Here is a 25,197-nt window from a genome sequence, read left to right on the forward strand (position 1 = left end):
AATAATCAAGACAGCCAATGGAATACTGGTCTTTATGTCTAGAGGACTCTGACTGGAGAACAAGGATACTGCAGTTATACCAAACCATTGTTAAATTCCAGTTTGAATATTGTAGCAGGTTTGGGCAGCACCACTTAGGAAGGATAGATTGGCCTAGGTTTACAAGAATTACACCTGGACCTAAGGGGTTAAGTTATGAGGAGAGACTATACAAATAAGGCCTGCTTTCTGCAGAATTTAGAAGGTTAAGGGATGATGTGATTGATGTCTTCAAGACATTAACATTAACAGGATGGATAAAGATAAACCATCTGTAGATTTAGGGGAGAAAGTGAGGTCTGCAGATGCTGGAGATCAGAGATGGAAATGTGTTGCTGGAAAAGCGCAGCAGGTCAGGCAGCATCTAGGGAATAGGAGAATCGACGTTTCGGGCATTAGCCCTTCTTCAGGAATGAGGAAAGTTGGTCCAGCAGGCTAAGATAAAAGATAGGGAGGAGGGACTTGGGGGAGGGGCGTCGGAAATGTGATAGGTGGAAAGAGGTCAAGGTGAGGGTGATAGGTCAGACTGGGGTGGGGGCGGAGAGGTCGGGAAGAAGATTGCAGGTTAGGAAGGCGGTGCTGAATTTGATGGATTTGACTGAGACAGGCTGGGGGGAGGGGAAATGAGGAAACTGGTGAAATCCGAGTTCATCCCTTGTGGTTGGAGGGTTCCTAGGCGGAAGATGAGGCGCTCTTCCTCCAACCATCGTTTTGTTGTGGTCTGGCGATGGAGGAGTCCAAAGACCTGCATATCCTTGGTGGAGTGAGAGGGGGAATTGAAATGTTGAGCTACAGGGTGGTTGGGTTGGTTGGTCCGGGTGTCCCAGAGGTGTTCTCTGAAACGCTCCGCAAGTAGGCGGCCTGTCTCCCCAATATAGAGGAGGCCACATCGGGTGCAAAGGATGCAATAGATGATATGTGTGGAGGTACAGGTGAATCTGTGGCGGATATGGAAGTTTCCTTTGGGGCCTTGGAGGGAGGTGAGGGGGGAGGTGTGGGCGCAGGTCTTGCACCTCCTGCGGTTGCAGGGGAAGGTGCCGGGAGTGGAGGTTGAGTTGGTGGGGGGTGTGGATCTGACGAGGGAGTCACGGAGGGAGTGGTCTTTACGGAATGCTGATAGGGGAGGGGAGGGAAATATATCCTTGGTGGTGGGGTCCGTTTGGAGGTGGTGCTGATAGGGGAGGGGAGGGAAATATATCCTTGGTGGTGGGGTCCGTTTGGAGGTGGTTGCTGATAGGGGAGGGGAGGGAAAATTATTTCATCAGAGAATTCCAATAATTGTGGGCGGCACGGTGGCACAGTGGTTAGCACTGCTGCCTCACAGCGCCAGAGACCCGGGTTCAATTCCCGCCTCAGGTGACTGTGTGGAGTTTGCACGTTCTCCCCGTGTCTGCGTGGATTTCCTCCGGGTGCTCCGGTTTCCTCCCACAGTCCAAAGATGTGCAGGTCAGGTGAATTGGTCATGCTAAATTGCCCGTAGTGTTAGGTAAGGGGTAAATGTAGGAGTATGGGTGGATTGCGCTTCGGCGGGGCAGTGTGGACAAATTTAGCCATTGCACCTTTCATCCCTTCATCCAAGTGTGGCCCGAAGGGCCTGTTTCCACACTGTAAGTAATCTAATCTAAAAAAAAAGTGAGAAGTTGCAGAGCTCTGGGATTCAGAGAAACGTGGGTGTTCTGATGCATGAACTATAGAAGACTCGTGTGCAGGTACAACAAGTAATCACAAAATCTCATGAAATGTTATGGTTTATTGTGAGGGAAATTAAATGCAAGAGTAGGGAGGTTATGCTTCAGTTATATCAGGCATTGGTGAGCCGACGTCTGGGGTACTGTGTACAGTTCTAGTCACCATACTTATAGAAGATATTAATATGTTAGAGGTACTTTAGAGGTTTACTTGACTAATATCTGATTCCCTTATCAGGAAAGGCTTGTCCTGTATCCTCTGGAGTTGAGAAGAATCAGAGATGACTTAATTGAAACGTACAAGATCCTGAGAGAACTTGAATGTAGATGTTAAAAAGGTGGTTTTCTTGTTGAAGAGTTTAGGACTAGGATTCATAGTTTAAAAATAAGGAGGCTCCCATTTGAAACAGATGATGAAGTATTTTTTTCTCCGAGGGTGAAGAGTTTTTCTCCTTGGCTTTCTCTCTAGCAAAAGGCTGTGAATGCAGAATTGTAGACAAATTAATATTCATGCAGCCACTATGCCCTTGAAACCCTGTGCTTCAATTTTTATAACAGGTTTATTTGACACTTTCTCAAACATTTATTGAAAATTCACAAGAATAAGATGAGTGACAATGCATTCATCAATCTGTGGTGACTTTATTAAAGGACTCAATCATGGTCGTCAAATGCCATTTGCCCATAACTAATCCCTTCTCACATCATTTATAAATCTGTATTTTTCCAGGTAACAGTTTAATTTGTCTCCAATTATTGACTTTAAAGATTTACCCACCACCCACATTTGACTGCCCAGTTTTTTAAATTCCTACAAAAATCATGCCTCTCCCATTTTCAACAGGAAGGAAGTGTCGACACTCCTCTCTTGCACACTGTATTTTTATGTATGGGATATGGGTGCTGCCAGCAAGAATGGCATTCCTTGCCCATCCCTAATTACCCTGAGGAACCACCCTCTTGAACAACTGCAGGCTGTATAACAATTCATTTTCAGAGTAGCTTAATACAACTGAATGTTTGCTAGGTCATTTCAGAGGATAGGTAAGAGTCAGACCCCTGACTGTGCGTTAAGGCCATATGCAGGTCAGACAAGTGAGGACAGAAGGTTTTCTTCTCCAAAGCACCTTGATGAGTCAGATGAGGTTTTAGGACAATCCAGTGGTTTTATAGGCATTATTAATGGCAACACGATTGGTGTCAACCACAGCTCAATGTCTAAGGTGTATGAACAAACATTGACACCGAGCCACTATACAAATCTTGAGAAGAGAGCATATTAAAAACCCAGTCAAGGATATAAAACTCAAAATTTCCTTTAGGGTGTAGGTTTGCTCGCTGAACTGTAGATTTGATATCCAGATGTTTCATTACATCATCAGTGGCGACCTCCAAGTGAAGCGAAGCTGTTGTCTCCTGCTTTCTATTTATATCTTTCTCCTGGATGGGGTTCCTCTGTTTTCTGAAGTTCGTCGAAAGAAGAGAACCACCTATACAACATATTCAAGAAGAACGGATACTCAAAAATTCTAGTGCGCAGATTCCTCAAGAACAAACCACGACAAACAGACCAAACCCAGCCAGAAACCCTAACCACCTTACTATACATCAAAGAAGTTTCAGAAATGACAGCCAGACTACTAAGACCCCTCGGAATCCTAGTAGCACACAAACCCACCAACACTCTCAAACAAAAACTAACAAGCTTAAAAGACCCAGTACAACCCATGGACAAAACCAACGTCATCTACAAAATTCCATGCAAGGACTGCCACAAACACTACGTAGGACAAACAGGAAGAAGGTTAGCCACCAGGATACACGAACACTAGCTAGCCACAAAAAGACACGACCTTCTCTCCCTCGTAGCCCTACACACGGAAGAAAAAAAACCACCATTTCGGCTGGGACAACACATCTATCCTGGGACAGGCTAAGCAAAGACATGCCAGAGAATTCCTAGAGGCCTGGCACTCCAACCACAACGCCATAAACAAACACATAGATCTAGATACCAAAAATTAACCCCTCAGAAAATGAACAGGAAATGACATCACCACAAACCCCAGGAACCCCATCCAGGAGAAAGATATAAATAGAAAGCAGGAGACAACAGCTTCGCTTCACTTGGAGGTCGCCACTGATGATGTTACCTAGCCAGGTAATGAAACGTCTGGATATCAAACCTACAGCTCAGTGAGCAAACCTACACCCTAAATCTCAACCTGAGCTACAAACCTTCTCAGAATTTCCTTTCCAAGCTTCTAAGGCAATCAAAAGTGAAGCTAGGTGACTGCACCCCTCTCATATTACCAAGCGTTCCCTCTGCCTCTTTACGCCAGGCAAGAACTGACACCTTTCTGGTTTGTCATTTACAGTAAATTATCACTGTTCACATGGACTGATGACTTCATCCAGGCAGTCCTCTGGGCGAAGAAGACTCCAACATATAACTTGGGCCTTTCCCCACATTCTTTTTATATTTATTTCTACATCCTTATCCAGTTCCCTTTTGTGTCCTCTGATATAGAGAAGCTGGAAATCATCAGGTTTGGCAGTGTCTGTAGAACCCGTTCATGTACCCAGTCCAGTCAGATTCTACTTCAGAATGTTTTATGTCCTGTTTCAGTGTTTGTTTAAACAGCTGCTTATAGCAAACAATTTCTTTCTTTAACAACACCCTGTGTTAATATTGAATGTCACTTTAGGATTCACTTTCTGTTGCCTTCCACACCTTCACTCAAGCTTGGTGGAACTATGAGACTCAGTGAGATTTGAGGGGTGGAGAAGTGGAGGAGAGTGTAAATGCATTAGTGTAGATGTATAAAACTGGTTTCTGTTTCCTTTCTCATAGCGGATGGCCGGCATGGCATTGTGCGAGTGGACAAGCAGCCCTTGGCTGCCAAGTTAGTCGATCTGCCGTGTATCATCGAATCTCTCAAGACCATTGATAAGAAGACATTCTACAAAACTGCTGACGTGTGTCAGGTTTGGTCATCACATTATTTGTCGCGATGAAAAGCAAAGTTCCACACACTGGATTCAGATCAGCAAGGACCCTCTTTCTGAAAGACAAGATTATTTGTTTCTACTATTGGGTTTTTATTCTGTTATTTGTTGATTTTTATCCCAAAGGATATGATGTAAAGAAATCATTGATATTGACAGGACAGGTTGAGAAAGTGATTAATGAAGCATACAACATCCTGGGCTTTATTAATGGGAGCTGAAAATGTGTTGCTGGAAAAGCGCAGCAGGTCAGGCAGCATCCAAGGAACAGGAGAATCAGCGTTTCGGGCATAAGCCCTTCTTCAGGAATGAGCCTGAAACGTTGAGCCTGAAAGGGCTTATGCCCGAAACGTTGATTCTCCTGTTCCTTGGATGCTGCCTGACCTGCTGCGCTTTTCCAGCAACACATTTTCAGCTCTGATCTCCAGCATCTGCAGTCCTCACTTTCTCCTTTATTAACGGGACCAGAGTAGAAAATGATGTTAAACGTGAACTCCAGAGATGAGATGAGAATGACTGCCCTTAATGAAAAGAAAGCACTTGACCAAGTGTGTATCAAGGAATCCATCATAAGGTCAGAAGTAGGGATGGTTCAGTGCCATTTGTGACTCCTCAGATACTGAAACAATCATTATCCAAATGCAGCCAGACTTGGACAATATCCAGGCTTGGATTGGTAAGTGACAAAAGTAACATTAACACGACAATAGTGCCAGGCAATCTGGCCTTGATATTCAGTAGCATGAATCCTCTGCTATCAACATGCTGGGATTACCATTGACTAGAAACTGAACTGGACCAGACATATAAATACGGTGGCTACAACAGTAAGTCAGAGGTTAGGGGTTCAGTAGTGAGTGACCCACCTCCTGACTATCCACTTGCCTGGATGAGTGAAGCTCCAACAATGCTCAAGAAGCTCAACACCATCCAGCAGAAGCAGCGATTCGATTGGAACCACATCCACCATTTTCAGCATACACTCTCTTCATCAGTGAAACACAGTGGCACCACTGTGCATCATCTACACGATGCACTGCAGCAATTCACCAAGGATCCTCTGCCAGTACCTTCTAAACCCAAGACCACTACCATCCAGCAGGTGAAGGACTGCAGAGTCATGAGAACAGTGGGAACACTAACACCTGCATGTATCCCTCCAAGCCACTCGCCATTTTGACTTAGAACTGCATCACTTATCCTTCGAGCACAAAGAGATGGGGCAGCAAGGTGGCTCAGTGGTCAGCAGACTTAGAGCCAGCGACCCAGGTTTGATACCACCCTTGGGCTTGTGTGGTCTATGCGGAGTTTGCATGTTCGTCCTGTGTCTGAATGGGTTTCTTTTGGGTGCTGTTAGGATAGCGGGTGGACCAAAGGAACCCTGGCTGACAGCATAGATGATAGCAAGGTTGAGGATGAGTGAGGAGTTGGCTAGGGCCAGGGAGGAAGAGGAGGAGAGGCCAAGGGTGAGAGTGGGTTGCTGAAGCAGGGAGGGAGTGGGAGGAGGAAATGGCATCATGGAGTGTATAAAGGCATTCTGTGGATTGAAACAGGTGTCTCAGCTGCATTATTTCTTGTTCCTGTTGTTCTAGATGTTGGTGTGTTCCACTGATGGGGAGCTGTACCCTCCTCAGGAAGAACCTGTACCTGTTGATCCGAAAAACAAAAAGAAAGACAAGGACAAGGAGAAGAAATTCCTGTGGAATCATAGCAGTGAGTCACATTATGGTCACGGCCTATGTAGTAATAAAGACATTATTGCGGGTTTCAGTACCTTAGGCATTGAGTAGGAAAGATGCAGGCAAAGTTACTAGTCCTGACTATTCTCCAGTGACTCCATGGATAGCGTACCTGTATAAATGTTGAGGCAAGAGTCAGGCTTAGTTCTGATGCCTCGCACAGTCAAAGTATCTGCCCTTTTACTAACTTTATCACAGGGAAAGGCAACTTGAAAAGTGTTGAGTTGTCAGCTGCCCTAAGTAGTTGCCGCTCTAGAGGAGAACATTGGAGGAAACTGACACCGCCCCCCCCCCCCTCCCCATTTTGAACGACATCGTGAGATATCAGGAAAGCTACAAGGTGATGTGGAATGTGAAGGCAGCCAATCAAGATAAGGTTTAACCAAGGATCCATTGAGCCTAGGTCACTTTTCATCAGGAAACTAGCAAGAGAGGAGGTGAGTCTGCCACCTGCAGTGACATGGCCTCATGAGTTGATTGGACGGTGAGTAGCTGGACTCTGTTAGCTGAATTTATCCATAATAAGGTTCATCCATAGACTCGTAAAGTTTGTTAAGACTACATAAAATAAACGTAATTAAGTAAACTAAAGTAAAATAATGGAGGAGAAAGTGAGGACTGTAGATGCTGGAGATCAGAGCTGAAAATGTGTTGCTGGAAAAGCGCAGCAGGTCAGGCAGCATCCAAGGAACAGGAGAATCGACATTTCGGGCATAAGCCCTTCTTCAGTTTCCTGAAGAAGGGCTTATGCCCGAAACGTCGATTCTCCTGTTCCTTGGATGCTGCCTGACCTGCTGCGCTTTTCCAGCAACACATTTTCAGCTAAAGTAAAATAATGTAAATTAAGCAAAGTTACGGCAGCACAGATTGGTCGTGTGGAGTGTTTACCCTGTAGAATGTGGGAAGTTGTAGATACTTCCAGTGACGTAAACATCCATATTCAGAAAGTATTGCCAGCTGCAGAAACTTGAGCTCCATGTTTTGCAGCTCAAGCAGTGGCTAGAGTCACTGTGGCTCATTTGTGACGGCAAGAGCTGAGTGGATAGCACATTCAGAGAGGTGGTCACACTGCAGGCTGGAAGCATGGAGGCAGAAAGTTAAATGGGTAACTACCAAGAATAGGGTTGAGGTTAGTGACAGTCCATGAGAACCAGAAAGGTAATGCGGGAATCCTTTGATGTCTTACTCACTCATCAATTTTCTGTTTTGGGCATAGATAGGGGCATTAGTTTTGCAAAGTCAGGGCCAAGATTTTGACACTACAGGCAGCTCACCAGTACAGGAAAGGAGGGAGAGGCAGAATGGTAGTGATAGGGTGCTCAGGGGAACAGACAGATGTTTCTGTGTGCAAGGTGGTATATTGCCTCCCTGATGCCAAGACCATGACTGTATGACATTGGGTCTAATGAGTCAAAAAGCTGGAAAAGCACAGCAGGCCAGGCAGCATCTGAGGAGCAGGAGGGTCGATGTTTTGAGCATAAGCTCTTCATCGGAAATATGGGGTTAGTCCAAGGGGGCTGAGAGATAAATAAGAGGGGGGTGAAGCTGGAGGGAAGGTAGCTGGGAATGCGATAGGTAGATGAAGGTGGGGGTGAAGGTGTTAATTTGGAGAGGAGGGTGGAATGGATAGGTGGGAAGGAAGATGGGCAGGTAGGACAGTTCAAGAGAGTGGTGCCGATTTGGAAGGTTGGTCCTGGGCTAAGGTGGGGGGAGGGGAAATGGGGAACCTGGTGAAATCCACATTGATCCCGTGTGGTTGGAGGATTCCAAGGCGGAAGATGAAACGTTCTTCCTTCAGGCGTTGGATGCCTAGAGTTTGGCGGTGGAGGAGGCCAAGGGCTTGCATGTCCTTGGCAGAATGGGAGGAGGAGTTAAAGTATTCACACACAGGGTTGTTTTGTGCATGTGTCTCTGAAACATTCCGCAGTTTGACTCCTCCCTCTGCATTGATACTAACAACTTGAATAACAAAGGGTCTGGACCTGAAAATAAATATTGGTGAGTTCAGAACGATATGAAGGGAGAACCAAGATGGCGGTGATCCAATAGGTCTGCCCTACTGAGCGCTCTACAAGAACCCAGACAAAGTGATGCATTCACCCTCCCTTTCTCACCCATTCTGGTAAAAATTGGTAGTTTTGGATCCCCAGAATTGCTGTATGTCAGTTTAATTGATTAGGAAAAATGACTAAGGGAAAAGGACAGCGAGGATTGCACCAAGCAGGGCATTCCCCTGCAGCAATGGGCACGCCCACAGTGTCGGCCTCCGCAAATGTCCCAGGGGGTTTCCTATGGAGCAGAGGCTGATCTCGGAGTTTGTGAAACTCCGAGCGAAGATCAATTCAGCGATGGTGGATACCCGGATCAAGCTGGAACCAAACTCGGCCATGCTGCAGGAGCATGACCAGGAGATCCAGCATCTCAGGCAGCGGGTCATGGAGGTGGAGCAGCGGACCGCGCCTTCCGAAAAGGCGGCAGAATCCTGGATGGGTTGGGTCCAGCCACGGGAACGGCAGGTACGGGCCTTAGTAGAGCAGGTCAATGACCTCGAAAATCGAGGCCATCGAAAGAACATCCATTTGATCGGACTGCCGGAACAGGAAGAAGGATGCCAGCTGGTCAGCTTCTCGGAGCAATCGCTCCTGCGGTTTTTGAAGCTGGAAGTCGGGCGGACCGGGTGTGGGTTGAGTGGCCCACCAGATCACAGTGCGCAGGCCCTGATTGGACCAGCACTATAGAGATCAACAAATGGTGCTGGAAACTTCTAGAGCACTGGGGAAGGATCCACAGGCTCTGACATACAAAGGATCAAGAATTATATTTTCCCAAGACTTTTCTGCAGCCATGATCCGCAAGAGTAAGGCCTTTGACAAGGAAAAAATATGGCTAAGGGACTTGGATATATTCAGTATTCTGTCAGATATCCAGCAATATTACATTTCGTTGTAGCGCTTCACAGGAGACTCCCAAGCACTGAGGATGTCACCTAGACAGGGGACGAAACGTCTGCAACTCAAATTCCCAGCTGAGCGAACCGAACCACAACAACGAGCACCCGAGCGACAAATCTTCGCACAAACTTTAACACCTATGGGCGAATATTACTTTTTAGCCACGGAGGGTCCGTTTTTAATTTTGACTCATTGGAAAAGGCAAAGGACCTCCTGGACACCTTAAAATAGACTGACTGGCTCAAATAATATGGACAATAGTGTTCCCTTTGTTTTTTCTGTAGTTTGCTTGGTTTACCTGGTTTAGCTTTTTTAATATGTGGGTCCCTTTTTTTCTGTTTCTCTCCTCCCTTCTTCCTCCCTCCCATTGTCCTTTGTTTTTCTATCATTCCCTTTTTGTTTCTCTCTTAATAGAGGATGGGGGGAAGGGTTTGGTGAGTGGGGGGCTTGGGTTTTTCCAGGATAACCTAAGGTCAAAATATGGATGGGACGGGTTGAGTGCCCACTTTTAATTTTATTGTTGTAAGACACACGTAACTTTTTAAACTTTGTTTTGCCTGGGTTTGGGGTGCAGCTTCAGTGAGAACGAGCCATGGAGGGGTTAATGGGAAGTATGAGCGCCCCCTGTGGGCAAGGGAGAAAGTCTCTTATTTGTGTTATATGTTGTTTCATTGTAGAAGTAGTTGTTAGAAGTTTTGATTTGGTAGTTTTTGTAGTTGTATTTTCAAGTTTATACGAACTGTTTATTGTTTTCACTCGGCGTGCTATGAGTGGAGTTCTTCCTCCTGGGGGATCATGGGCTGCTTCAGATGGCTGTGGCTAAGCTCTCATTTAAATGGTGCACCTGGAATGTTAGGGGGAGTCATTCACCAATTAAAAGAAAAAAGATCCTTTCAAACCTTGCTGCAAGAAACACATCTAACTGATAAGGAGCACTTAAAGTTACAGCGGGGAGAGTTCGGCCAGGTGTTCTTCTCATCCTTTAATTCGAAAAGTAGAGGAGTTGCTCTACTCATCTGGAAGAATCTCCCATTTCAGCTGTTAAACCAAATCAAGGGCGAATATGGACTGTTTATGATCCTTAAAAGTTTTAATACATGAAGAGGAGTATGGGATCTTGAATATATATTGCCCTCTGGCACACCCCCTCAAATTTTTAATGGATGCATTTTACAGGTTGATGGCCCTTGGGGCACGTCATACAATTATCAGGGGATACCTCAACCGACTTATGGACCCCAAGGTGGACAGGATGCCAAGAGATCTCGTGGATATATCCCTGCAATCCAGGCAGTTGGTGGACCTGAACAGGGAGCTGGAGTTGGTGGATGTGTGGAGATGTTTTCACCTTGAGGATAGGGACTTCACCTTTTTCTCTAACCCACATAATTGGTACACTAGGATTGACTTGTTTTTAGCCACATTGATCTTTTTGAATTTGGTGTTGACCTGCGGAATTGGGAGCATAGCCATTTCTGATCATGTGGCAGTGTACATCGAGGTTAAGGCCAGTGGTGATGGGACAGGATCGCGGCATTAGCGCGTGGATCCTTTCCTCCTAAAGGAGAGCAAGTTTACTGAGTATTTTTTGTGGGAATTTCAAATTTTTTGGGACATTAATTCGGGTATGGCCAATAATCCATTGGTGCTCTGGGAGACTGCCAAGACATGGGGCGGCACGGTGGCAGGGGCGGCACGGTGGCACAGTGGTTAGCACTGCTGCCTCACAGCGCCAGAGACCTGGGTTCAATTCCCGCTTCAGGCGACTGTCTGTGTGGAGTTTGCACATTCTCCCCGTGTCTGCGTGGGTTTCCACCGGGTGCTCTGGTTTCCTCGCACAGTCCAAAGATGTGCAGGTCAGGTGAATTGGCCAAGCTAAATTGCCCATAGTGTTAGGTAAGGGGTAAATGTAGGGGAATGGGTGGGTTGCGCTTCGGCGGGTCGGTGTGGACTTGTTGGGCCGAAGGGCCTGTTTCCATACTGTAAGTAATCTAATCTAATCTAATCTAAATAACCTATGCAAGGGGTTTGATTATTTCTTACTCAGTGACCCAGAAGCGGCAGAAGGGAGAGCAGCAGTGTATGTTCGAGGCCCGGCTGAAGGTAGCTGAGACAGCATACTTTCACAGACTTGTCTGTAACCAAGTTGTAGCAGATTACAGCTCTCAGGGCCGCTCTAAATGTGGTGCTCACCCAGACAGCAAAAAGAGAGAGAGATTTCCATTGCGAAACAGCAGCTATTTGAGTATGGTGATAACTGGTGTACCTAGCTAGAAAGAAAAGTGCCTCCAATCTATCATATCCATTCGAGAGTGTGCTGGTACTCTCACTTGCGATTCCAAAAGGATTACCGCAGCATTCAGGAAGTTCTACTCTGAGTTGTACTGATCGGAGGGTTTTGAGGACATGGGGTCCTTTTTTAAGACCTTTGGACCTCCCAGGCGTCTCTTTTGAATGCCCCTCTGACAATTCAAGAGGTACAGAAGGTGGTGAGGCAGCTCCAGAGTGGTAAAGCGCCCGACCCAGATGGATTTCAGATGGATTTTGTTGAAAATGTTGGTGTTGAGGTTGGAGGAGGTCTTGTCTTTCATTGTGAAGGAGGACCAGACAGGTTGTATTCGGGGTCGCAGGTCTTCTAATAATATTAGAAGAGTATTAAATATGGTTCAGGTATGCTAGCAAGGGTCGATTCTGGGCTTGGTAGTCTCCGTAGATGCAGAGAAAGCATTTCATCGGGTGGAGTGGCCATATATCTTTTATGTCCTAGAGTGGTTTGGTCTTGGAGGGTCTTTACCAGGTGAGTGGCAGTGTTATCTAGTGACCCTAAAGCAGCCGTTCTCACGAGTGGTATAAGGTATGACAATTTTAGTATTGGCAGAGGCAGCCGACAAGGGGTGCCCCCTTTCACCGTTACTATTTACATTGGTGATTGAGCCGTTGGCAGAGGCTATCCGGAGGGGCTCCATTATAATTGCCCAGAGGTAGGCTCAGCAGGCATACGATCACCCTTTATGAAGATGACAGTCTTCTCTTTCTAACTAACCTGACGATATATGTCTCCTGTTTAATACAAGTGATTAATCTATTTGGTTCTTTCTCGGAGTATAGAATCAATTTTATTGAATCAGAAGCCATACCTGTGGGGGTCTTATTAGAGTTCCCGATCTTGGGAGTGGAATCCGATTCCCTTTCAGATGGTCACAGGGAGATTTCCTGTATTTAGGCATTTTTGTCACCCTGGCCTTCGATCACTTATATAAAGCTAACTTTGTGCAGTTGCTAGAGAAGATAAGGCAGGACCTTCAATGCTGGGAGGATCTTCCTGGTTGGGTGGAATAGCTCTGATCAAAATGAATGTTCTTCCTCGTTTATTATATCCTATGCAAATGCTCCCTTTGATGCTGCACGGGCAAGTGCTACAGAGGCTTACCAGTTGGCTCGGCTCTATTATCTGACATCATAGGCGGCCTCTCATTAAGCTTGCCAAATTGCAGCTCTGCAGGGGATGGGGGGTTGTGGATTTTCCAGATTTTAAGAAATATCAATTTAGTTCCCTATTATCCTATGCGGCTGATTGGCATTGCCAGGATTCGCGGTCAATTTGACTGGACATCGAGGCCTCCCAGGCAAAATGCCCCCTCGTTAATGTGTTTATGGACAAGATGAGGACTGTTTTGGTCCATTGCAGAAATCCAATTGTCCTTAACACAGTTAAAGCATGGAGAATGATGCAACAAAATGAGGGCAATTTAGAAAAACTTGCCCTTTTAGTCCAATAGTAGGAATATTAGGGTTCCGGCTGGGATTGATGGATTCTGGATTTCGGCTCTGGGAGTCCAGAGGAGTCTCCTGTTTGGGAGATTTATTTGACGGGGAAGTCGTGATCTCTTTTGTTATTTTCAGATTAGGGACTTTATACAGAAAAAGACTACGTTAATGGTTAGTCCCTATAAGTCGGAAGTGGAGAGGAGAGTACTTCGGTCCACGGATACTTTCTCAGTCAGCACCCTCTACCATTTGTTAAGAGGTAATGTTTCGAATGTAATGTGGAATCTGGACTCAGGAATTGGGGGTGGAGATCTCGTCAGAGGAGTGGGAGAATATTTGGGAGAACGTAAGGAAGATTTCAATTTGCAATTGGACACAGGCTATGTAACTGAAGGTACTCCACAGGGCTTATTTGACACTGGAGCGTCTTGCGAAATTGAGGACAGGAGTGTCACCAACGTGCCCCAAATGTAAAATAGATGTTGCTACTCTTCCTCATTGCTCGTAGTCATGCCACAAGCTTCGTAGGTATTGGGCCGCTGTAGCAAATGTTTGGGAAGGGGTCTTGGGAACTGAGGTCAAGGTAGTTCCGATATCCCTCCTCTTGGGTTTGCCGAATCTACCCTCTTTGGGTGTGCATGGGGAGAAACTGTTTAATATTCTTTCATTTTGTGCGAGGAAGAACATCCTGATGAGCTGGGTGTCGCAGAATCCCCCAGGACTCTCGGAGTGGCGTACGTTAGTTATGGTGCACATCCCCCTGTACTTCCTTACAAGTATGGTGCACCAGAAAACGGAACTCGCTTATAGGACATGGTTGCCCTTTTTAAACTATATAGATGCAGGCTTTCAGCTACATTGGTCAGGGCCTTTGTGTAGCCATGAGGGCTGTGTCTGGCGGGCCAGGGGCCCCTGGGAGGAAGAAGTCCGAACAAATATGCGTCTGCCAACTGATGCTCCAGGAGGTGTGGAGTTTTGGTGGGATTGTGCTGGTGTTGTAACTTAATTTAATTTAATTTGCCTTGGTTCAATTTGGTTTAATTTAGTTTCTTTTTTTTGGTTTAGTTATTTATTGAATTGCAGCTTGTGTACTTTTTTTTCTCTTCATTCTTTTCTTTCTTCGAAATTGTTTGTGGAGTAGAGAAATAGTTATAACAATAACAGTAAGCAGTTATAAGATTGTTATGCTTTTTTGTAGTAATTTTCTAATTTTGAGAAAATTCAATCTTTTTCTCAGTAAAAATATTTACAACAACAAAAGGATATGAAAATGAAAGACCTCTAGATCAGTAATCTCAGTAATACTCCCTATCCCACGTTCTAGTGAGCGTTGAAATTGGAACATTGAGCACATGGCTGGGAAACTGGTTCAGGAGGTTTAGGATCAGATTTCTAAGGCGCTGCATTGATTCTGAGAAAGGTGGGACGAGCAGTCTGCATTTAAATGGGATTAGGACAAATATCCTGAAGGGAATTATACATTGAGGGAAGACGGTGTCTATGAAGTTCAGAGGTGTTTTGGCAATAACGAACTGGATATAAGAACTTGAATAAAAGCAATGACCCAACAGTGGGAGGCATTAAGAATAAGTTTCATGTAGAAATGTCTCCTCAAAGAAAAGGAATGTACTGTGTAATCTGAAGAACCCTGGTTCCCAAGAAGGAGACAGGGTAAGATAAAGCAGAAGAAGAAAACCTGTGACAGAGACAAAAATATTAATACAGTAACAATCTAAAGGAGTATGGAAAATACGGGGGTGAGGTAAGGAATGAAATTAGGAAAGTACAAAGAGAGCATGAAAAACCATTGTCAATAAGATCCAGGAAATTGTGTAGATGTTCTGTCACTACATTAAGAGCAAGAATATAACTAAGAAAAGGGTATTTGAGTTGTACATGGTCATTTGTGTGTGAATGCAGAAGATTTGAGCAGGATTTTGAATTAGTTATTTGTCTCTGCCATCACAAAAGAGAAAGACAATGCAAACATCCTAATTAAAGAGGAGGTGTGTGAAAATTTAGATAAATGAAGCGTAGTGAGATGGGAAGTACTGGAGGAACTAACCTCCTCGAAAGAAGATAAATCACGAGGGCATGGTGATTTGTATCTCAGACTGTTGAAGGAAACCAGGGAGGAAATAATGGATCCTTTGATTTCCAGGTCTCAATAGATACAAGTGAGATGTCATAGGATTGGAAATCTGCACATGTTGAACCATTGTCTGATGGATAGGCCAAATAATTATATGCTGATTAGTCTGACTCTGTGGTAGGCACATTATTTGAATGGGAGATGGGTAAACTGTCACTGAGAAAGGTGAGAGTTAACGTGGTTCTATTATGGGGAGCTTGTGTTTTACTAACTTTCATTTCTTGAGGCGGTAACAATGAGGATTGATGAGGTTAGTTCAGTGGATTCAGGAAGAAATTTGACAAGGTCTCACATGGCAGACTGGTTAGAAGAGTAAAAATCCAAGAGAATGTGGATCGGTGACAGGGAGCAAAGGTTAATAGTAGATGGTTGTGTTTGGGAATGGACAGCTCAGTGTTGGGTCCCTTGCTTTTTGTGGCTTATAATAATGATTCAGATTTAAAAGTGTGAGGCATAATTGGGAAATTTGTAAATGACCCTAAAATTGGCCAGGTGAATTTGACAGTGAAAAGAATAGCTGTTGATTGCAGAGATGTCAATAGTTTATCTGGCAATGTGGTGGAGGCAGGTTCAGTTGAGGCATTCAAGGGAGCATGAGATGATTATTTAATTGGAAATGTAATTACAGGGAAAAGGCAGAGGTTTGGTGATGTGTCAGAATTCTCAGCTGGTGCAGATGCAACAGGCCGAATGGTCTCCCCCCTGCATTGTAACAATTCTGGCAATATGTTTGAGTGAACAGACAAAAGTATCAAATAGAATTGCATCCAGAGACATGTGATGTGCATTCCAGGCGGCAAAGAAAATAAGGGGATACACACCAATGAGGGGGAATTGAGAGGAGTACAGGAAATGAGAGACCTTAGAGTGCATGACCACATGCTTTTAGAAGTGGCAGGACAGGTAGTTAAGGCATTAAAGAAGGCATTTCGGACGCTTCTTTTCATTGGTGAATGTATTAAACACATAAAACAGAGGTAACCTTGCATTTCTCTGGATTAAGTTCTATTTTTCATTTCTCTTCCCACTCAACTGAACACGAAAACAGAACTGTTGTAGTGCAAAATGAGGCCATTTAGTCCATTGTGTCTATGAGCCTTTTAGCTTAGTACGAGAACTGTATAAAATATTGATTAGGCCACAACTGGAGTTTGTGAATGGTTCTTGTCACTGGATTACTGGAAGAACATAATTACAATTGCAACATTTAAGAGGCATTTGGGATGGGTATATGAATAGGAAGGGTTTGGAGTGAATTGGGCCGGGTGCTGGCAGGTGGGACTAGATTGGGTTGAGATATCTGGTCGGTACGGTTGGATCGAAGGGTCTTGTTTCCATGCTGTACATCTCTATGACTCTACTCTGGTATGAATGCAGAGGAAATTTACAATAGTGTTGTTTTTTTTAGATTAGATTACTTTACAGTGTGGAAACAGGCCCTTCAGCCCAAAATGTCCACACCGACCCACCGAAGTGCAAATCACCCGTACCCCTTACCTAACACTATGGACATTTACCCCTTACCTAACACTACGGACAATTTAGCATGGCCAATTCACCTAACCTGCACATCTTTGGACTGTGGGAGGAAACCGGAGCACTCGGAGGAAACACACGCAGACACAGGGAGAATGTGCAAACTCCACTCAGGCAGTCGCCCGAGGCTGGAATTGAACCCGGGTCTCTGGCGCTGTGAGGCAGCAGTGCTAACCACTGTGCCACCGTGCCAGAGGGCTTGAAAGTTGCAGCAATGAGGAAAGATTGGATAGGCAAGTGTCATTTTCCTTAGATTAGAAAAAGACAGTAATCCAAGATGGAGAATGGGAAAAATTGCAGGTGAAAGACCTGTTTGTTTTTTTTGATGTATTTTCAGTGTTGGAACTAATTTCCGGGAATTCTAGGAGCAGTAATTATTGCATTATAAGCTGTTGCATTGTTTTGGAAATTTGGGGGAAGACAAGATTAAACAACGGAACTTTAAAAAGGAGGAAGAGAGACAAAGGCAGTGACCACTTGGGAAGTGATTCCAATGGAGCAATAAACCTACACAGCTGTCTGACCCAGCAGTGACCTTTGCTGTTTGGTTTCAAGTCAAACAGTCAGGACAGGCAGGAATGAAACAGAGAAAGAGGTAGGACTGATCAATTAAACTGCATTTATTTTAGTGCAAGAGGCCTAACGGAAGGCAGATGATCTCAGGGCATGGTTAGGAACATGGGACTGGGATATCATAGCAATTACAGAGACGTGCCTCAGGGATGGACAGGACTGGCAGTTTAATGTTCAAGGATACAAATACTATCAGAAGGATAGAAATGGGGGAGGAGAGTGGCATTTTTGATAAGGGATAACATTATGGCTGTACTTAGGAAGGGTATTCCTGTGAATATGTCCAAGGAAGTTATTTGGATGGAACTGAGAAATAAGAAAGGGATGATCACCTTATTGGGTTTGTATTATAGGCCCCCTAATAGTCAGAGGGAAATTGAAAAACAAATTTGTAAAGTGGTTTCAGTTACCTGTAAGAATAATAGGGTGGTTATGGGAGGGGATTTTAACTTTTCAAACATAGACTGGGACTGCCATAGTGTTTAAGGTTTAGATGGAGAGGAATTTGTTAAGTGTGTACAAGAAAATGTTTTGGTTCAGTATGTGGATGTACCTACTAGAGAAGGTGCAAAACTTGATCTACTTTTGGGAAATAAGGCAGGGCTAGTGACTGAGGTGTCAGTGGGGGAGCACTTTGGGGCCAGCGACCATAATTCTATTAGTTTTAAAATAGTGATGGAGAAGGAAAGACCAGATCCAAAAGTTGACGTTCTAGGTTGGAGGAAGGCTAATTTTGGCATATTAGGCAAGAACTTTCAAAAGCTGACTAGGGGCAAATGTTTGCAGGTAAAGGGACGGCTAGAAAATTGGGAAGCGTTCAGAAATGAGATAACGAGATTCCAGAGACAGAATATTCCTGTTAGGGTGAAAGGAAAGGCTGGTAGGTGTAAGGAATACTGGATGGCTAAAGAAATTGAGGTTTTGGTTAAGAAAAAGAAGGAAGCATATGTCAGGTATAGACAGCAGAGATTGTGTGAACCCTGAGAAGAGGATAAATGCAGTAAGAGTATACTTAAGAGGGAAATAAGGAGGGCAAAAAGCAGACATGAGTTAGCTTTGTCAAATAGGATTATGCATAATCCAAATGGATTTTATCACTATATTAAGGACAAAAGGCTAACTAGGGAGAGGATAGGGCCCCTCAAAAATCAGCGAGGCTCTCTATGTATGGAATCGCAGGAGATTGGGGGGAAATAATAAATGAGTATTTTGCATCAGTGTTTACTATGGAGAAGGAGACAGAATGTGGGGAAATAGATGGTCACATCTTGAAAGATGTCCATATCACAGAGAAGGAGGTGCTGGATGTCTTAAAACCCCAGGACGTGAGGAGGTGGTAGAACTAGAACTCTGAACTAGAACCCTAGAACTCGGTGGGCAGCTAGGGAAGTGGTTGTTGGGTCCCTTGCTGAAATATTTGGATTATCAATAGTCGCAGGTGAGGTGCAGAAAGACTGAGAGGTTGGCTAACATGGTGGCACTATTTAAGAAAGCTGGTCAGGACATGGCAAGGAACTATAGACAGGGTGAACCTGACATTGGTGGTGGGCAAGTTTTTGGAGGGAATCCTGAAGGACAGGATTTACACGTAGTTGGATAAGCAAGGACTGATCAGGGATAGTCACCATGGCTTTGTGCATGGGAAATCATGTCTCACTAACTTGATTGAGTTTTTTGAAGAAGTAACCAAGAGCATTGATAAAGGCAGAGAGCTGTGGACATGAGCTATATGGATTTCAGTAAAGCATTCGACAAGGTTCCTCATGGGAGACTGGTTAGCAAGGTTAGATAGCTTGGAATACAGGGAGAACTAGCCATTTGGATATAGAACTGGCTCGAAAGTAGAAGATAGGGTGGTGGTGAAGGGTTGCTTTTCAGACTGGAGGCCTGTGACCAGAGATGTGCCCCAAGGATTGGTACTGGGTCCATTGCTTTTCGTCATTTATATAAATGATTTGGATATGAACATGGGAGGTGTAGTTACTAAGTTTGTAGATGACACCAAAATTGGAGGTGTAGTGGACTGCGAAGAAGGTTACCTCAGAGTACAATAGGATCTTGATCAGGTGGGTCAATGAGCCGAGGAGTGGCAGATGGAGTTTAATTTAGATAAATGTGTGGTTCTGCATTTTGGAAAGGCAAATCAGGGCAGAACTTAATGGTAAGGTCCTGGGGAGTGTTGCTGAACAAAGAGACCTTGGAGTGTAGGTTCATAGTTCTTTGAAAGTGAAGTCTCAAGTAGGTAGGATAGTGAAGAAGGCATTTCGTTTACTTTCCTTTATTGGTCAGAACATTGAGTATAGGAGTTGGGAGGTCATGTTGCAGGACATTGTAACAGGACATTGGTTAGGCCACTGTTGGAATATTTTGTGCAGTTCTGGTCTCCCTCCTTTGGGAAGGATGTTGTGAAATTTGTAAGGGTTCAGAAAGATTTGCAAGGATGTTGCCAGGGTTGGAGTATTTGAACTCGAGGGAGAGGTTGAATGGGCTGGGCCCTGTTTTCCCTAGAACGTTGGAGGCTGAGGGGTGACCTTAGAGAGGTTTATAAAATCATGAGGGGCATGGATAGGATAAATACGATCTTTTCCCTGGGGTGGGGAGTCCAGAACTAGTGGGCATAGGTTTAGGGTGAGAGGTGAAAAATTTAAAAGGGACTTAAGGGGCAACTTTTTCACGCAAAGGATGGTGTATGTATGGAATGAGATGCCAGAACAAGTGCAGCATTTAAAAGGCATCAGGATGGGTACATGAATAGCAAGGGTTTAGAGAGATATGGGCCAAGTGTTGGGAAATGGGACTAGATTAGTTTAGGATTTCTGGTTGGCATGGACAAGTTGAACTGAAGGGTCTGTCTGTACATCTCTATGATTCTATGGACTAGTTTGACCTAAGGGTATGATTCTGTGTTGCATATCTGCATGTCTCTGAGTGACTTCATCAATGTACAGGTCAAAAATAAAGCAAATGGGAAAAAGCTGTTTTGCCTTGTGTAGAAGGCACAAATTAACCAGAAGGCACAAATTTAATTTAGTTTGTAGAATGTTTTCAGGGAACACAAACGTCTTTCCACCCAGGGGTTGGTGGGTGTCAAGAATTCACTGCCCAGTTTAGTGGTCAAATCATTTGAAAGGAATCTGGATCTGGATCTGAAATTCAGTAACCTGCAAGACTCTGGGCAAGGTGCTGGAAAGTTGGATTAAAATGGCGAGGCTTGTTAACGCAACCAGCCCAGAGGTGATGGGCTGAACGTTCAGATTACTATGATTTTCTATGGGCCTTAAGGAAAGTAATAGGAAGAGTGGTAATAAAGTGAGGAACTTTCCCAATTAGCACTGTATAGGAATCAGATTACAGACAATGTGTTGCTTTATCCTGCCTGGCAGGGTAAGTGCATTCAAGAGAGGTGTTAATATGCTGGCCTTGTGTTCATATAATGGCAGGCTAAGGAAGTGCACCCTCTATCTTTGCCTGTAGTAGAATGGAAAAGCCTACAGGCTTCTTTAAACAGAGTTGTGAGTGAAGTGACTGGGCCATCCTACAACTACCCAACCTACATCGGTACTGTGGAAAGTTCCAGCAGTATAATTCTCGCCTTTGTCCTTCTAAACCTGGGCTGTACGTGGAGAATAGTTTGCAATGTGAAATGCTGGGAGTGAACTGCTGCATAGGGGATTCAGTAAGAGGTTCACAGCAGAGAATAAGACCATCAGGTACAGGAGCAGAATTAAGCCATTTGGCCCATTGAGTCTACTATACAATTTGATCATGGCTGATATGTTTCTCAGTCCCATTCTGCTGTCTTTTCCCCATAACCATTGATCCCCTTACTAATTAAGAACTTACCTATCTCTGTCTTAAAGATGACTCAATGACTCAGCCTGCACAGTCCTCTGCGGCAATGGGTTCCACAGATTCACCACCATCTTGCTGAAAAAATTTCCACTCATTGCAGTAATGGAGGGTCACCCATTCGCTCTGAGGCCATGCCCTCTGACCCTAATCTCTCCTAATAGTAGAAACATTTTCTTCATGTCCACTCCATCCAGACGTCTCAGTATTCTGTACCTATTCAGTTCATCCATCATTTCTTTCTTCCCCATAACTACTACTCCCTCATTTTCCAGCAATCCAATGTCCATTCTTGCCTCTCTCATACCTTTAATATATTTATAAAAACTCTTGCAGTCTTCCTTTCTATTACTAGCTGGCTTATCATCATGTTTCATCTTCTTCCCCCTTATTGCTCTTTCAGTTGTCCTCTGCTGGTTTTCAAAGGTTTCCCAAATCTCTGAATTTCCATTGATCTGCTTTTTCTTTTGTTTTTATGCTGTCCCTGACTCCCTTTGACAGCCATGGTTGCCTCATCCTCCCCTGAATATGTTTCTTCTTTGCGATGAATTTCTGCTGTGCCTCCCAAATTACCCCCAGACACTCTGCCATTGCTGCTTCACTGTCTTCTCTGCTAGGCCTTCCTTAAATCCCAGCTCCTCCCTTGTGTATTTGTAGTTACCTTTATTTAATTGTAATAACATTACATCTGATTCCAGCGTCTCCCTCTCAAACTGCAGGGTGAATTCTATCATATTGTGGTCACTGCTCCCTAGGGCCTTCTTTACCTTAAGCTTCCTAATAAAGTCATCTTCACTACACATCACCAAATCCAGAATTGTCTGTTCCCTCATGAGTTTCTACCACAAGCTGCTCGAAAATAAGATCTTGTAAGCATTCCATGAATTCCTTTTCTTAGGATCTGCTATAAACCTCATTTTCTCAGTCCACTCCAGGCCCTATCATTACTGTAATAGTGTTTTTCTTACATGCCTTTTCGATCGCCTGATTTCTTGTCTACCCCAATTCTGACTACTGGTAGGCGGCTTTACATAGCTCCCGATGGGGTTACTTCTCCTTTGTGGTTCCTCAACTCTACATAACAGATTCTGCACCTGCTGAACCTATATTATTTCTTGCTGTCAATTTAACTTCATTTCTTACTAACAAGACAATCCCGCCACCTTGCCCATCTGCTTGTCCTTTTGATAGGATACATGTTCTTAGATTTTAGTTTTAGTTCCCAGCCCTGAGCCCCTTGCAACCATGGTACCCTCAACATTGTACTTGCCAGTTTCAATCTGCACTACATGCACATTTCTCTTCTTTTGTATTTTGTGAGCATTTAAGGCCACAGCCTCAGTCCTGCATTGACCGCCCCCTTCTCATAGTTATTCCTTTATTAGAGACAGAGAGATTTACAGCACGGAAACAGACCCTTCGGTCCAACTTGTCCATCCCAAACCAACCTAGTCCCACCTGCAGCAACCAGTCCATATCCCTCCAAACCCTTCCTATTCATACACCCATACAGCTGCCTTTTCAAACGGGTGGCACGATGGCACAGTGGTTAGCACTGCTGCCTCACAGTGCCAGAGATCCGGGTTCAATTCCTGCCTCAGGCGACTGACTGTGTGGAGTTTGCACGTTCTCCCCGTGTCTGCGTGGGTTTCCTCCGGGTGCTCTGGTTTCCTCCCACAGTCCAAAGATGTGCAGGTCAGGTGAATTGGCCATGCTAAATTGCCCGTAGTGTTAGGTAAGGGGTAAATGTAGGGATATGGGTGGGTTGCGCTTCGGCGGGTCGGTGTGGACTTATTGGGCCGAAGGGTCTGTTTCCACACTGTAATGTAATCTAATCTAAACATAATCAAATGTTGCAATTGTACCAGCCTCCACTATTTGCTCTGGCAGCTCATTCCATACACGTACCACCCTCTGCGTGAAAAGTTGCCCCTTAGGTCTCTTTTATATCTTTCCCCTCTCACCCTAAACCTATGCCCTCTAGTTCTGGACTCCCCCACCCCAGGGAAGAGACTTTGTCTATTTATCCTATCCATACCCCTCATGATTTTATAAACCTCTATAAGGTCACCCCTCAGGCTCTGACGCTCCAAGGAAAACAGCCCCAGCCTATTCAACCTCTCCCTATAGCTCAAATCCTCCAACCCTGGCAACATCCTTGTAGTTTTTTTCCGAACCCTTTCAAGTTTCACAACATCTTTCCGATAGGAAGGAGACCAGAATTGCACACAATATTCCAACAGTGGCCTAACCAATGTCGTGTACAGCCGCAACATGACCTCCCAAACCCCTGTACTCAATACTCTGACTAATAAAGGAAAGCATACCAAATGCCGCCTTCACTATCCTATCTACCTGTGACTCTACTTTCAAGGAGCTATGAACCTGCACTCCAAGGTCTCTTTGTTCAGCAACATTCTCCAGGACTTTACCATTTAGTGTACAAGTCCTGCTAAGATTTGATTTCCCAAAATGCAGCATCTCGCATTTATCCAAATTAAACTCCATCTGCCACTTCTCAGCCCATTGGCCCATCTGATCAAGATCCCGTTGTAATCTGAGGTAACGTTCTTCGTGTCCATTACACCTCCAGTTTTGGTGTCATCTGCCAACTTACCAATGATACCTCTTATGCTCACATCCAAATCATTTAAATAAATGATGAAAAGTAGTGGAGCCAGCACCGATCCTTGTGGCACTCCACTGGTCACAGGCTTCCAGTCTAAAAAACAACCCTTCAACACCACCCTCTGTCTTCTACCTTTGAGCCAATTCTGTATCCAAATGGCTTGTTTTCCTTGTATTCCATGAGATCTAACCTTGCTAACCAGTGTCCCACGGGGAACCGTGTCGAACGCCTTAATGAAGTCCATATGGATCACATCTACCGCTCTGCCCTTATCAATCCTCTTGGTTACTTCTTCAGAAAACTTAATCAAGTTAGTGAGACATGATTTCCCATGCACAAAGCCATGTTGCTGTGCCTGAAGATAGATTTCTGACAGTTTCCGTATTCTCTGTCCTCTTCCTTGTTCTGGAAACTTTAACCTCCGCTGAGTCCTCCCCTGACTTTAATTAGTTTGAACTCCTTTCCGTGAGGATCCGAAACCCAGGTTGGTTTGTTCCTTCCTGTCCAAATACTGCTGCTGTGCCCCATGGAATGGAACCCCTCTTGCCCACACCATCTTTAGCCATCTGTTTACTGACAAAACTTTCTTATCTTTATGACAATTTGATTAAATTAGATTAGATTAGATTCCCTACAGTGTGGAAACAGGCCCTTCGGCCCAACAAGTCCATACCAACCTCCAAAGAGTAACCCACTCTGACTAACGCACCTAACACTACAGACAATTTAGCACGGCCAATTCACCTGACCTGCACATCTTTGGACTGTGGGAGGAAACTGGAGCACCCGGAGGAAACCCACGCAGACACAAAATGTGCAAACTCTACACAGACAGTCGCGCAAGGCTGGAATCGAACCTGGGTCCCTGGCGCTCTGAGAGGGCAGTGCTAGCCACTGAGCCATGCTTTTGGCTTGGGTAATAATCCAAATAATCCTTGAGGTCCTGTTCTTGTATTCCAATTCCTGATGTTCCCTTAATAGGACCTTTTGCCCATTTTTTTTTTTAAAGTCCCAAAGAACTACAGAATCAGAAACAAAAACAACAATTGCTCAGAAACATAACAGGTCTGGCACCATCTGTGGAGAGAAAGCAGAGTTAACATTCCGGGTCCAGTGACCCTTCTTCAGAACTGATTATAACAAGAAAAATATTGGAATATATACTGAAGGTGGGGTGGTGGCAGAGGCGTAAATGATAGATGGAGATGAAGTCCAGAGAGAGAGTACAACAGCTGGACAGACAAGGAATGGGTAACGGCCAGCC

At 44.6% G+C, this 25,197-nt stretch overlaps 1 protein-coding gene across 1 annotated transcript in view; it reads left to right on the forward strand.

The window, feature by feature from the left end:
- taf7 (TAF7 RNA polymerase II, TATA box binding protein (TBP)-associated factor) overlaps positions 1-25,197 on the forward strand; it is a 50,311-nt gene that overhangs the window by 8,321 nt on the left and 16,793 nt on the right. The window contains exons 4-5 of the mRNA XM_043704294.2: positions 4,582-4,715; positions 6,329-6,449. Of these exons, the coding sequence (XP_043560229.1) occupies positions 4,582-4,715; positions 6,329-6,449 (255 nt within the window). The remainder of the gene's footprint in view (positions 1-4,581; positions 4,716-6,328; positions 6,450-25,197) is intronic.

Source organism: Chiloscyllium plagiosum, unplaced genomic scaffold (assembly GCF_037043375.1).
Source record: "Chiloscyllium plagiosum isolate Xiang-an unplaced genomic scaffold, Cpla_swu_hap1 HiC_scaffold_11, whole genome shotgun sequence".
Lineage (NCBI taxonomy): Eukaryota > Metazoa > Chordata > Chondrichthyes > Orectolobiformes > Hemiscylliidae > Chiloscyllium > Chiloscyllium plagiosum.